At 38.7% G+C, this 15,751-nt stretch overlaps 1 protein-coding gene across 1 annotated transcript; it reads left to right on the top strand.

The window, feature by feature from the left end:
• The first annotated feature begins 2,699 nt into the window (after positions 1 to 2,699).
• On the top strand, positions 2,700 to 15,542 carry aqp10a (aquaporin 10a). Its single transcript, XM_054782683.1, has 6 exons — positions 2,700 to 2,747; positions 6,076 to 6,202; positions 6,335 to 6,472; positions 12,071 to 12,189; positions 12,276 to 12,493; positions 14,039 to 15,542. Exons 1-6 carry the CDS (start codon positions 2,715 to 2,717, stop codon positions 14,247 to 14,249), a joined length of 846 nt encoding a protein of 281 aa, XP_054638658.1. The 5' UTR covers positions 2,700 to 2,714; the 3' UTR covers positions 14,250 to 15,542.
• The last annotated feature ends 209 nt before the right edge of the window (positions 15,543 to 15,751 follow it).

The following is a 15,751-nucleotide window of genomic DNA, read 5'->3' as shown; positions in this document are numbered from 1 at the left end:
GGACTTATTCTAACCAAAACGATCGCTAACCGCATACATTTTTCCCATAAGAAATCATGTATAAATCCAATTAATCCATTCCAGAAAGCCAAAAATGTTAACACAGTACACCTTTTTATAGTTTCACATGCATAAAACAATTCTAAATGTATATCAATACATAGAAATGATGAATGAAAGGGATAAATGAACATTTAAGGTTACTTTTACCTTAATTGAAGACCTGGTTCTTGATGTGACTGTCCCCAAAGACACGATGTGGCAGCGAGATCAACCACCACCACCTTCCTGTTTTGACATCAGTTGTTGCTTGAATTGAATAGTGTTCTCACCTTAAAACCATAACACAAATGGAGCCAAAGAAAGTTGCAAGTGCCGAAGAAGGTGAGAAACACTATAGAATTCAAGAAAGAACTCAATGCAGGCAATACAAGAAGATGGTGTCCGTGTGGTGTCTCACTGCCACATCATGTCTTTGGGAACAGTAGTCTTCAATGAAGGTAAAAGTAACCTTAAATATTAATTTCATAATTTATATGCATTTAGAATTGTTTTATTCATGTAGATCCGCAAATTTTAATAATTGTGATTTTATAAATAAAGACATTGTGTGTGTTCTCTGTAAGCGGCATTATGGATTATCCTAAGTGACCTTTTTTGTAGCACAGTTAGTGAGTGAAGTGCACTATTAGTCAATGACAACACAACTGAACACAAAATGTAGTTTTTAAATGAAACTTTTTATAATTGAGAGAAAACAAAAATCCAAACCTACATGGCCCTGTGTGAAAAAGTGATTGCCCCCTAAACCTAATAACTGGTTGGGCCACTCTTAGCAGCAACAACTGCAATCAAGCGTTTGTGATAACTTGCAATGAGTCTCTTACAGCGCTGTGGAGGAATTTTGGCCCACTCATCTTTGCAGAATTGTTGTAATTCAGCCACATTGGAGGGTTTTCCAGCATGAAACGTCTTTTTAAGGTCATGCCACAGCATCTCAATAGGATTCAGGTCAGGACTTTGACTAGGCCACTCCAAAGTCTTCATTTTGTTTTTCTTCAGCCATTCAGAGGTGGACTTGCTGGTGTGTTTTGGATCATTGTCCTGCTGCAGAACCCAAGTTCGTTTCAGCTTGAGGTCATGAACAGATGGCCGGACATTCTCCTTCAGGATTTTTTCTTTTTTGACAGCAGAATTCATGGTTCTGTTTATCACAGCAAGTCTTCCAGGTCCTGAAGCAGCAAAACAACCCCAAACCATCACACTACCACCACCATATTTTACTGATGGTATGATGTTCTATTTCATACAGGGCCATGTAGGTTTGGAAATGGGTAAATGTGATTGATAAACCAGTTGCTATTACATATATTCACCAGAAGAGTGTGCTACTCAAGAACCACACTGAGTCATGTTAATGTGAGCCATGGAATAAACACAGCATAATCTGTTATTGGCTGTTAATAGTCAATGTGTGATGGGAGAACTTTGAGAGGCATTGGCCGAGATACAATTTTAAAGTTATTTTATTTTTGATGAAATGATGGCTAATTTTTAATGAACAATCCAAAAATCAAGTTTATTGTAGTTCGAATTCTTTTTTTGTCTCTTCTACGAGGTTATGCTTTTTTCCTACAGCATTTTACAACATCATATGGAAATGATATGCATTAGATGTCATCTAGGGACTTCTAGGACAGCCAATATCTATTTTTCTTGCTGAAAAGTTGGCAACAGTGCCTCAGGCCCGGGAGCCCCCCAGCCAGTGACACCCCCGAACCCCCCGTGGGCAGACCACGCAGTACCCCGGATGCCAAGGCCCTGCCACAGACCCCCCTCAGCACAGGGTAGACAGAGAAACTCAAGCCCCAATGGGAGAGTAGTGAGGTTGGAGAGTGTGACGCCCCTGTCCAGAGGAACCCCCTGGTGCGGGGGAAGCAGGTAACCCCCATCCACCCAGCAACCAACCCCCCAGCGCAGGAAAGACCCTGCAACCGGCGGCCAGGTTCTTCGCAATTTTCCCCCAGACAATCAAACGCTGGGGCAAGCCGACGGGCAGGTGGGATGTGAAAGGCAAGGTGTGTGGAAAGCACTTTTCCTCAACTTTCAACACACATTCCCTATTCAACTATTGTTTACAGAAGGTGCTTCAAAATAATGCACAAGCACCTTAAATTAAATTTTGTCAAGAAAGCCAGTTAGCCTATAGCCACCAAGTAAAGTTGATTTATTTGACCCTATGCATTCCGCAATGTGGTGTACATAAAGTGATGCTATAGCTTTATCTTTGGCCCCCGTTTCTTCTCGTCTTTCTAAATTGTGCACCCGATGGCTTTGAATTTCTCTTTTCCATGTTTTGTGGACATGCTTTGTTGACATTGAATAATGATAATGACAATAATCATTTAATTATTAGAATTGTATTGTTTTTCCCACTAGTATTGGCGATTAACAGCAGCAGCAAAGTCATCACTCTCATCATAATGGCTATAACGCTTGTCAGCGAATAATCCGATGTGTGTGCTGTGACAAGCTAGTCAATGATTACTAGTATTTGAGCAGCTGGGCAGAAAAGGGGAGAAGTGGCCAGTTCCAAGGAGATGCTCCCGTGGAAGTGGAGCCTGGCTGAATTCCTCCCTCAGGTGTAGAAACTCCTTCCAGCCATGTTGAAGCGGAGGCTCTTTAGGGTGACAAATTCCCTGGTGAGAGAGTGCATGGCCGAGTTCTTGGGGACTTTTGTCTTGCTGGTGAGTCACGCTTATGCTATTTCTCATGTTCAGCATGATGACTTTCAAAGATTTTGTAGCCTTGACACTTGCTCTACATACTGTACATCACAGTATACCAGAGCATACCAGTATGCCCCGTAGAAATAACCCCATTGGACGATGAACAAGTACTTTGGGGCGATGCCATGACATTACATCACTGACTTTATGTCCAATACCTTTGATCCTGTATAAAGGCTTAATATCACATAATAATTTTAATTTTGTATGTTTTTAAATGACAAGGGTTTTTATTATTTTTTTATCTAAATTATTTATTTATTTAGTAGTCATTGTCATATTATTATAACTGTTTTAGTTATGATCTCTAGTAGGGCTCTCAAAGTTACCGTAAGTTTCCTTTGACGGCACTATTTTTGTTTGACGTGCGAGTAACATGCAAGTCTTGTTTGGCCCTCAGCCCACACCGTAGTTTGAGGAAGTAGTGGTGTGGAGCTACAAGTGGGAACAAATATTGAGCAGAAATGGACAAAGAAAAGGGTATTTTGACTGGTAAATTTATCTCCAAAGCCCTGGCAGATGGCTCTCACAACAAAGCCAAAGTTATTCGTATCTAAGTCCCTGTGACTGGAATTGTGACGTACTACGCTGTCGTCAAATTGCCAGAGAGAAGCAAGAAAGTACTGAAGCACTATTTTTTATTGTCATTTATACATTGGTACCTTGGCATACAAGTGTCCCAACTAATGAGTGTTTTTGTTTAGCCGTCTCTCGGCTGAGTTTTTGCTTGGAACTGCGAGCCAAGCTTTGGGTACGAGTTGCAAATGCAGCGCTAGCATTAGCTAGCATTGGCAGCGCACTAGCTCGTCATCAACACATCAGTAAAACATACGTACATTATCTCGATCTAATTTATCTTATTTATCTTATTATCTTATATGACAGGAAAAACATCAAATTAAAAGCACTGAATGAATACCTACCATCCACCAGGACGAGCCTGGAGTTTGTTTTTCAGAGAAATACAAATATGCACATTAGCACTCAATAAGGTCATCGAACCTTACCTTTATGCATTCCCACATACAGTCATGGAAAAAATGATTAGACCACACGTGTTTCTTCAGTTTATTGATCCATTTTAATGCCTGGTACAACTAAAGGTACATTTGTTTGGGCAGATATAATGATGATAACAAATATAGCTCATAAGTGTTTAATTTAAGAGCTGATTTTGAGCAACTTCCATGGTTTTCTTGATAATAACCAAAATCACTCAAGGCCTTACATGAATAGCTATCGCATTGTACAGCCAAAAAAATGTAACTCTTATGAGCTATTTTTGTTGTCATTGTTATATTTGTCCAAACAAAGGTACCTTTAGTTGTATCAGGCATTAAAATGAACAAGAAACTGAACAAACAAGGGTGGTCTAATCATTTTTTCCATGACTGTAGTATCAGCATTTGGGGAAAATCAGTATAGTAGTCTATCTGTACAAAGTTAGAAGGTGCGTTCAAGGACCGTACACAATGTGGGACAAAATGCTGTTCACATTAAACATGCAAAAACTGGGGGATTTATAAATGTATATTATTTTAAAAATAAAATAATGGCCCATATTTGCAAAATTTATAACCCTTTACATAAAATTTGATGTAGTTATCATAGTTACGTATCAAATTCTTTACCACCATCCCTACTTATTATAGATAAAAACGTATTTCTATCTGCAATTAAGTGGGATTAATTATGAGTTAAGTATGGACAAAATTTGATTAATCGGGATTAAACATTTAATTGATTGAAAGCCCTACATTTTGTCATTTAAATCTACTCATTTATATTCCTTAAAAAAATCATGGTAACACTTGTTTTGGGTGTCGTGAAATATTATGTAGAAATAGTTTTAGACATTCATTTCTTTTGGATTTTTAAGTAATTAGGTGCACAACTCTGTAGATGGTGAAAGAATTACAGTATTTTTTCCATAAAATATTTTGGAATTTTTCTGCAAGAACATGAAAGACAAGCTAGCAAAACCTACATGATGTAGTGATGTAATGGCACCATCAAAAAGCACTTGTGTCTTATGTCATCCCTCTACTTCCCTCAGCCACTAGGGGGCATACATACATGCTCTTTGGGAATTTCTATGATATGCTGTGATGTGTTAACCTTTTTTAGACTTTCAGAATTATCAACATTATAACTAGGGTCGAGCATAGTTCGAATTTCAGCAATTTGGGTTCCGATTCCAATTCCTTGGTTTGATTCCAGTTCCTAATAATTCTCGATTGTGAGTCTTTTCAGCGGTAGAGTCATAAAAGTTTGCATGGTTTAAATGAGGGCACTAACCGAAGTCCTTGGATGAAATGTCTCTATTATTATTATTTTTTTATGATATTAAATTTTTAGGAATTACTTTAGTATGAATTTCTGACAGGGCTATTTTCAACCAGTATATAAATATCAAACTTGAACATAAATGTTTTGAAGTCTCTTTACATAGGAGTACACGTTCACAAATGATTTTTATTTTTTAAAACCTTGTGAAAAAGCAGTTACACATATCTTGTTGTTTATGTGTTGGAGAGTGTCTTTAGTGTAACATAACCATGTTACTGAGTTCCAACTAACCTGCGTGCAGAATATCAAACCAGTACAGTGAATGCAGTAACGTGGGGTCTGGTCAACTTCCTGGCTAAAGCGAGCGTTATCGTCAGGTCGTTTGTCTATGAAAAAGTACACAGCCTTGCGTCAGATGGATATTTGAGTTGGCCTCGCAGTATAAAGTGTGATTTGTTTGCTGCTTCAATGTTGACATAAGATCGAAGTAATTTATTATTAATTTATTATTATCCGTAATTTATTGTTTTCCACCGTAGCGCTGCAAAAACAGGGCACTCTACACACTGTGAATCCGGAGGTGTTTAATCCTGTTAGTGGTGCACCCTTCCTTTGCATGATGTGATGGCAGTGCAAATTTTGCACTGCGCCGACTGTTCGTTTTTCTTGCAGAATTACGGCCAGACTTTCGAGCGCTGTCACACACTGTCCATGTTTGAAATGGATGAACACAAATGCTTCCTGCCGCTTCTGCTTTGTTAGTGTTCTCCGGCTTCTTCTTTGTTGGTGTTATATGTCAATTTTTTCCAGTCGGCGGGCTGGTCGATCATCGAAAGTAGGAATTAAAAAATTTTAAAAACTGAACGATCGGAATCGGAATGTAATTCTCGGGTCCCATCGATACTCGATATTTGATGCCCAACCCTAACTATACCACACAATTTGAAGATGTCTTTTGCGTATTTTCTACTTATATGATGTCTTATCTGCTGTCAAGCTCTTTGGCTGCTCGGCAGCAGCGCAGGTAAAGACCAGCAGGGAGACCAAAGGCCAGTTTTTGTCAGTCAACATGTCCTTCTCTGTGGGCGTGATGTCAGCGATGTACCTCACCAAAGGCATTACAGGTATAAAACACTACTAATGTTTAAACTATACAACACCAAATCATCACTGTGACAAGTATATGGTCCAATATCACCGTTAAAAATGATTTTATAACTTGACCCATTCTCCTTTGTTTATCCAACGTGGTATAGGTGCCCATCTGAACCCGGCCGTAACTCTCAGTTTCTGTGTGTTGGGCCAGGTGCCATGGAGTAGGCTGCTGCCATACTGGCTCTCACAGGTGCTGGGAGCATATGTGGCTTCAGGAGTGGTCTACTCGGTCTATTATGGTATGTCTTTTGGACTTTTGGTCTTTTTATAACTTGATGCGGTGATTCCCAACCTATTAAATGCCACCAGGCCAACTTTTTCCCCCCAAGTACCTCCTCAAAAATATTATGCTTTGCAAGTATCACCTTTTTCGAGACCTACGCTTACCATGTTGGTTTAGCTTTGGGTATGTGGCTCACACGCGCATGTAATTGTCTTGTGTCGTATGAGGTGAGCAGATTAAGTAATTAAGTAAGATAGTACGTAAGATAGTAGTTCAATTTGTGCAATTGTTATATTAATATTATTATTTGGATTTTTAAGGTATTTTAAAACATTTTCAAATATTTACAAAGCACAATAAAAGTCTAAATTTTTAGCGCAATCCAAACACATTTCCTAGTTCAACGTGTCCAAAAGGAATTGGAATAAGCAGAACAGAGCTGGAAATTAGATTATTATATTTATTTATATGTCTCTAATATAATTCTTTTTAAAGGTCAAATATCCTCCAGTTATAGCAAAAACCCATATGCCAACTTTGTGTTAAAAGCAACAAATAGCTATTGATGATTAGCTATATATACAGTATCTTATATATTGTTATTATTTGTGTGATAGCTAGCATTCAACATGTACCTTATATTATTTTACAGTGTAGTCCTAATCCTCCTTGCTAGTGTTTAAATTCCAGTGTATAAGCAGTGCATAAGCCGCAGTGTATAAACCGCTACCGTTTTCTTAAACTTTGAACCCTGCGGCTTCTATAGCGGTGCGACTAATTTATGGCTGAATTCTAATCTCGTGACATCTTCTTTACTTCAGAACTACTACTAATTGTTTTAAATACTGTACCGCTCACGAGTCAATGAGGAAACGGTAGCTCTTTCTTCGGCAGGAACCAATCACGAGCCATCAGTGCACTCACAACGTGCATGTCAACCCATTGCAAATCACAGGAGGTCAGCATAACAATATAACAGTCTGACTCACGGTGTCATCTTACAAATAAGACTAAACTCATCACACAGCAGCTTAGCAAAATATACAGTGTACCTCTTAAATATATAAACATGCACCGATACAAGTTTAAATGGAAAAAAAACAACTCTTTTAAAGTTTTCCCATAATGCATTGCATCTCAGCAACGTATTCATTGGGGCGCTGCAATGACGTCAGCCTCCCTCTGTACTCCTCTGGCTTCCTGTGGTGGACAGAGACAGCATTGCAGCGCCATCCACCATTTTCTATGCTGCTTGTCCTCCAAAGAAATGCTCTGCTCAAACTAAATGCAATATGGGAAAACGTGGGAAAATGTTGGGGTTTTTTTCATTTTAAACTCGTATTGGTACATTTTTGTATATGTATTAGGGATACTTTTTGAGTGTTAAGTTGCGGTGTGATGAGTTTAGTGTTCTTTGTAAGATGACACTGTGAGTCAGACTGTTATATTGAGTAATGACCTCCTGCAATTTCAAATGTGTTGACTAGCTCGTCCTAAGTTTTTTCATACCTTATTATTGGCTCCTGTCAAATAAAGAGCTGCGCCACAATATGCCATTTTATGACGTGGACATTTGCAACTTATACACTGGTTTGGCTTATATATGTACAAATCTGTTTTTTCCTCTACATTTAATGGGTGCGGCTTACAATTTACAGTGATATGCCGCGGGCCACTGCGATTGTCTGGCAACCAGTCCAGGGTGTACCCCGCCTCTCGCCCGAAGTCAGCCTCATGAGGATAAGCGGTATAGAAAATGGATGGATGGATGCCGCGGGCCATCAAAAAACAAGCAGCAGGCCGCAAATAACCCTCCGGGTCGCACTTTGTATGTGGCTGCACCACACAAAGCCCTCGTACCACAGTTTGAGAATCAATGCATTAGACAATTTTAATATTTTCTCACAGCCCCTTCAAAATAATATCTGATTTGAAGATGAAAATGGTAAATTTATAGTAAAATTGAGCACAAAAAATAAAACATATATTTTTTGCAAATTATTTAATTTTTATTATGTTTTTAAAAACTCACTGAAACTCACTGCTTTCCATAAGCATAAGCATCACAGGTGCATGGGGTGCATGTTAAAAATGTTAAACTGTGCACTTCATTTGACTTTTATGCGGTCACAGATTGAGACTTCAAATAATGTGTGGCAAACTACAAAACAGATGCATAAAAGGTAACTCTCACGAGACTGCTACTCTTCTACATTCTTAAAGCAACCCAGCGTAGTAATTGTAAGATAAGATAAACCTTTAGTCGTCCCACAGTGGGGAATTCACGTGTTACACAGCACCAAAGAGCAAAGTGTGAACACCTTATTGTCAGGATAATAAAATAAGTCGTCTCGTAAAAAGTCAAAGATAAAGGTAAAAAAAAAAGTGCTAATTTAATCCAACTATTTACAGTTACTTGCACAGACTGTATTATTGTCGTCACCAATGACTTAAAGTATAGTTTACATTTACAGTGTTACGCTTGTCCATCCCATGTAATAACATTATAGGAGGTTACATCTCTATTCAGCACCCTGTGTGCCTGTAAAAATCCGCTACTCAGCCTGCCATGACCTCCGCCAAGCAAAAAATTGCAGAGGCGAAAGGTATTGCTTGTATGACGTTATATGATTAATGCGATTGCTTCCCCTGCCAGTTATTAATGTTTTGATCGCCACCTTGCACAATAAAAGTAGTAAATAAAAACACTCAAAATAATGCTGCAAAGCTCAAAGTAAACTCATGCATGGGCAAATGCAGCTGTGCAATGTACAGAATGTGTCATATAATGAATGCGATTGCTCCTCCCGCCAGTTATTAATGATCGACACCACCTTGCACATTAAAAATAAATTGGACTAAAAATCATCTACAAAAGTTCAAAGCACACTCATGCATGGGCACATACACATGTGAAACGTATTGTATGTGTGGTCTCATTAATGTGATTGCTCCTCCCGCTAGTTATTAATATTAATCGCCATCTAGCACGATAGAAATAAATAGACGTACGCAAAATAATCCACAAAGCTCAAAGTACACTTATCCACAAGCACATGCATGTATGCAACAAACAGTATGTGTCATAGAATTAATGTGATCGCTCCTCCTGCCAGTTCGTAATGATAATCACCACCTTGCACAATAGAAATACTGTAAATAGAAGGACTCCGAAAATTGTACAAAGCTCAAAGTAAACTCGTGCATGGGAAAATGCAGGTGTACAATATACAAAATGTGTCATATGATTAATGCGATTGCTCCTCCCACCATTTATTAATGATAACCGCCATCTTGGACAACAGAAATAAATAGAAGAACTCAGAATATTATACATAGTTCAAAGTACACACATGCATGGGCAAATGCAGATGTGCAATGTACAGAATGTGTCATATGCGATTGCTCCTCCTTCCATTATTAATGATAACCACCACCTCGCACAGTAGAAATAAACACTCAAAACAAATTATACACAAATTAAATAATTGTACGAATACAAATGTATTAACCAAATAATAATAATTTTGAACAAAATGTATTCACTAACAATTCAAATGTTTTCCTTTGCTGAACTAGTACAGTAATCCCTCGTTTATGGCGGTTAATTAGTTCTAGACCCGACCGTAATAAGGGAATTTCCACGAAGTGGGACTCCTCATTTAGAAATAAAGGTTTCAACATAATTAGAGCCCTTGAAACATGAAATAACACCCCTATAACCATACTAGTCCAGTACTGGCTTCCTTTAAAAGAGCTCTGCTTGTGTACAAGTCTTTTCATGGTCTTGCGCCAAAGTACATCTCTGCCAAGTTATAGCCACATAAACCAATTTTTATGGAATGATTTTATGAAGTGATTGCTTCCTTCTCTTCTGTAAAGCACTTTGAATTACCTTGTGTATGAATTGTGCTCTTGAAATAAACTTGCCCTGCTTTTCGTATTAGCCAATACAGTAGACATAATAACAGAAAATAAGACATTTAAGACATAAATATGACTGCTAGTGGAGCAAAATGAGGGGAGGACAGGAAGTGACATCGGGGGTTCAGAGTTGAGTTTTAGCTTGGCATGGGTTACAGCCGCCTGTGTTTTTATTCTGGATTTTTATTAGGGATAATTGTGCCTGTTGTGACATAATTCAAACCTGCCACAAAAGATTGTTGTCCTGGCGATTAAATCTGGTGCATTTGTGTCTCACTGAACATTGTAGTACTTTAGTGTTTGATTTCATTTCGCCATTTTTCTGCTTAAAATGCTTTATTTGGGCAAAATATACATAACATTTGCTTCAATATACACATATATACATATATTTTTTTACTAATACTAGGCTGTATTCAGTGCATTAGACAATCTTTAGGATCGGGATTGGCTGCAGATCCGCTGTATTTTTGTATTTTGAAGATCAGATAATATCAATTTCCGCCACGAGATCGGGCCAATCCGGTTGCCGTATCACGTTCGTAACTCTGAATCACACTCCAAAATGGCAGGTGCAGTAGTGTGCCTTAAAGCTGGTCGCCACTCAACTCCCCCCACGCAAGAAGAAGAAAACGCAACACCGACATGCAGACATGTCCGCGGTGTACCGTGGTGAAGTTAGTTTCACGTTGGACGTTGGATATTCGGCTCCGTAGCTACAGCGGTAGTTCCCCCTCACTGTGCCTGGACTGCTGTGTCTTTGTGCGGGGATCTCACAGCAGTGGAGCAGCGGAGCTCCGTGGTGGCCAATGGTGGCCGTGGCGACCCGACTGGCCATCTAGACATTTCAGGTATGAACTTATTGCCACCCCTATGTGAGTAATGGTCTCACCTTGGCCACGTCAATGAAAAATTTCTGGCTCTGTCACTGCTCACACTGCTCTAACCACTGGTTGTTTATACTAGGGAACGCCAATGAATTACTATTACGCTGAAGCGAGTGTGTTAAAAAAAATTAATATATTCTAAATCACACCACATATTGATCTATAACCATGTCAAATGATTCGTCCTACCCTAAAAGTATTTTGCACACCTATTTTTTTTCTAATTTTATCCTTATTGGATGGACGTTTTTTTTATTGAATGGATCTTTTATTGTGCCGCACGTTGGCCGAGAGGTTAGCATGTTGGCCACACACTCAGGAGATCGGGTTCGAATCTCCGCTTGGGCATCTCTGTGTGGAGTTTGCATGTTCTCCCCGTGCGTGTGTGGGTTTTCTCCGGGTACTCCGGTTTCCTCCCACATTCCAAAAACATGCATGTTAGGTTAATTGGAGACTCTAAATTGTCCATAGGTATGAATGAATTGCCCTGCGAACAGTTGGCGACCAGTCAAGGGTGTACCCTGAAGCCACAAAATTCGAAGAGCACAGTGGCGAGGTATTACTGTACTTGCAACACAAAAATATTTTTGAGTTGGAGCTTGATTTGATGAGTGATATTAGTGGAGTAGACTAGACACAACTTACACTATTTCACCTTCATACCTGTATAGGTGCTCAGGAGCAACAAAACTCAGTTGTTCCTGATAGATCCTTTAATGAATTATGATATATTAGATTTTCCTGCACTTTTTCAGGAAACAGTGCACCATTTTTATTGACCCTATGCTTTATTATTGTCTTAGATGCCATCATGGAGTTTAGTGGAGGAAAGTTGACTGTATATGGAGCAAATGAGACAGCATCAATATTTGCCACATATCCTTCTGAGTATGTCACTTTGGGCAGGAGTTTCCTTGACCAGGTCAGTTGATACTTTAGTATCAAAGCAAGCATATTTGTGTGTGTTTTTTAAGTTATGTAGATGCAAAACGCTGTTGGTGTTAGTAGGTCGTGGGCACCGGCATGCTGATGCTATGCATCCTGTGTCTGGATGAGAAGAGGAACACTCCCGCTCCCAGCCAGCTGATTCCTCCTATCGTGGCTGTGATCGTCCTGGGCATCTCCATGTCCATGTCAGGCAACTGTGGGGCGGCCATAAATCCGGCTCGCGATCTAGGACCGCGACTTTTTAGTCTGACGGCAGGCTGGGGCTCTGAGGTTTTCACGTAAGTCTCTGAAGCACTCACTGGACTCTTTGTTGCGGTGGTTGTCGTGTGTTCCTAATGTTGTGGCCAGCACTCGACATGTTCATGGGTCGAGGCTCAGTGAAGTGATTTGAAAAACATGCTCGTCTTCGTTGCCCTCTGACCTTTTCCCCCTCCCCCTCTCACAAACTACAGTAAGAAGGAATGTGAGAGGTTATCATGTTACAACTGTTTAGTTGGGATCAAAGTAACAAGTCCCCCCCCCCAGCTTGGAACAGAGCATCTGATTATGATGATGTGCTGCTTGACCCTTCTGACGGTGTCAGTCTAAAAGTCAGCATTATTATCTTGTAAACAGCTCTTGTATTGGATCTGTACCTAATGAAGTGTCCTGTGAGCGTCAGCACTCTTGGACATGACCTAATTTCAAGTGCTCAAGTGTACTTATTTCTTTAATTTCATTTCATTTCATTTTAACTGGCTTTTTACAGTATTTTTATTGTTTATTGTTTTTATGATCATTTTATCTTTTAAAGCAGGGCTATTCAACTAAATTAAAATATTTTCAGAAGGCTGTGGACTAAGGTGGCCCGGACTTAAATAGATAAATAGATAGTATGTTTACGCCAGTCAAAGATTTTCTCTGTCGGACAGGAGCCCTCTGCTGTTGTAAGAAACCTCCATGTAACTGGATCACGTTGTTTTGTAGGACTTACTGCAAAAAAGCCAGTCAAATATCCTCTGGAGAGCTTTGCTGTTTTTTTAGGATCAACTGCAAAAACACTAGTCAAAGATTCTCTATGTGACAGGACCTTTCTGCTGTTTTTAGGTTCAACTGCAAAAATGCTAGTCAAAGATCCTCTACATGACAGGAGAGCTCCGCTGGTTTTAGGGCCGACTGCAAAAATGATAGTCAAAGATCCTCTCTCTATATGACTGGGGAGCTCTACTGTTCTTTAGGACCTACTGCAAAAACACCAGTCAAAGATCCTCAAAATGACAGGAGAGCTCTGCTGTTTTTTAGGACCGACTGCAAAAACACTAGTCAAAGATCCTCTGTATGACAGGACGGCTCTGCTGCTTTTAGGGCCTACTGCAAACTTGCTTGTCAAAGACCTTCTACAAGACAGGAGAGCTCTGCTGTTTTTGAGGACTTCCTGCAGAAAATGCTCGTAAAGATCCTCTCTATGACATGAGAGTTCTGCCGTGTTTTTAAGATCTACTGTAAAAATGTTAGTCGCTCCCAAGTTTTGACCTGAACTCATGGGCGGGTGTGATGTCATTCACGGGCATTCATTGGCCGACCGGCCGCTCATTGACTATCGCTGCTTTATTGGGCACTGATTGAAATCATGTGACATTGTGCATTTGAACTACTTAAATTATGTTAGTACACTATACCCTTTTTAACTTTCATATTATTATGAGAATTACAACATTGATATGCCAATACAATTTCTAATACTTCATTAGAATTCTTCACTTACGTTACCTTGTTTTTCTGATTGGCTGGGAGATATCACATGGTTCCCTTGTCTTATAGTTGTTACTTCTACTACTCTGCAGGTGTTACAACTACTGGTTCTGGGTTCCTGTGGTGGCCCCCCTTATCGGGGGTGTTCTAGGATCTGTTCTATATGTAAGCTTCATCCACTGGCACCTCCCTGACTCAGACGCCCCCACAGATGAGGACACGCCCTCCATCACCAGTGACACTATGAAGCAGCCTGCTAACAAACCACTAATTGGCATTGAGCTAAAGACTGCTTCATTCTAAGACTTCCATCATGGACTTTTTCTACATTTTATCCTTGAAGTGAGCTTAAGAGACAGTCAGAGTGGCGGCAGCTTGTGTAGCCAAACCCCAGGGTTGTATTTATTTGTGAAAAAAAGAAATAAAAAAGAAATAAATAGTGTAGAGACTACTGAAGCAAAAAATTTGTTTTCTCCTGAAATTATTAAATAAGAAGTATTTAATACAATTTTAAAATAATGATCAAAATATGTCTAACATTTTAATATGATTAAAAAATGTAATGTCCCCCTGGACACTACTAAAGTCAGCAATATCCATCCATCCATTTTCTATACCACTTCATCCTCATTAGGGTCGTGGGGGCATGCTGGAGCCTATCTGGGCGACAGGCGGGGTACACCCTGGACTAGTCGCCAGCCAATGGCAGGGCACATATAGACAAACAACCATTCACACTCACATTCATACCTATGGACAATTTAGAGTCGCCAATTAACCTCACATGCATGTTTTTGGGAATGTGGGAGGAAACCGGAGTGCCGGGGAGAAAACCCACGCGCACACGAGCGAACATGCAAACTCCACAGAGAAATGCCCAAGGGAGAATCGAACCCATCTTCCCGATCCCGATCTCCAGGCTGTTCCTGTGCTAACCACTAGACCACCGTGCGGCCCAAGTCAGCAATAGTTATTCTTAAATCATTGAGTAAAAAAAAATTATGTGATACATTTAAAAAGTGATTAGGGAAAAAAAATGAAAATAATGATTAAAATATGTCTAGTACTTTAATACACTTAAAAATATTCAAATTATTTATTTGAAATTGATTTGATCAATTCATTATTGTATCTTCCATCTGAGTATATATACTATAATAATACATTTTCTTACATTATTGAATAAAAAATCTGTAATCAATTTACATCATTATTAAAATATGTAAACTATTTTATAAAATGAATGAACGTCATTAGGAATTGTGTTTCTTTATTCTGGAGACTACTAAAGTTACAAATATTTTTTTCCTGAACTTATAAGAATAAAAAGTATTTAATAAAGTTAAAAGCTATTACTACAATATGCCTCGTATTTTAATGCAATGATGAAATAATGTTAACATTATGCTATGATATTAAATTGTTATCTCTCCCATTTGGAGGCTGCTGAGGTTAAAAATATCATTATTTCTTAAGTTATTGAAGAAATATTATATGGTAAACTCAGAAATACTTACTGAAATACGTGAAGTCTGTTGTAAAATTAATAAATGTTATTATATGAATGATGATTGAAGCATATTTCTCATTGTTTCCTCAACACAGAGAATACAGAAGTAAAAAAAATTGGTTTTCATCATAAATTCTGAATAAAAATATAAATACATTTGGAAAATAATAATTTAGATAAGTGAAACTTTTTAATTTACATGTTTTATTACATTTTTTTTTACAAATAAAATTTTTATTTAATTTATGAATTAAAAAGTTTAACACACTAAAAATATTTGGATTTAAAAATGTGA

This window comes from Dunckerocampus dactyliophorus, chromosome 7 (genome assembly GCF_027744805.1).
Source record: "Dunckerocampus dactyliophorus isolate RoL2022-P2 chromosome 7, RoL_Ddac_1.1, whole genome shotgun sequence".
NCBI classification, from domain to species: Eukaryota; Metazoa; Chordata; class Actinopteri; order Syngnathiformes; family Syngnathidae; genus Dunckerocampus; species Dunckerocampus dactyliophorus.
Note: the sequence above shows the minus strand (reverse complement) of the source record. Positions and strands in the feature narration are given on the sequence as shown.

Coding starts and splice junctions, on each gene's coding strand:
- aqp10a (XM_054782683.1), top strand. CDS start 2,715: ATGGCCGAGTTCTTGGGGACTTTTGTCTTGCTG. Junction 2,748..6,075: donor TGGGGACTTTTGTCTTGCTG/GTGAGTCACGCT, acceptor TCTGCTGTCAAG/CTCTTTGGCTGCTCGGCAGC. Junction 12,494..14,038: donor TGGGGCTCTGAGGTTTTCAC/GTAAGTCTCTGA, acceptor ACTACTCTGCAG/GTGTTACAACTACTGGTTCT.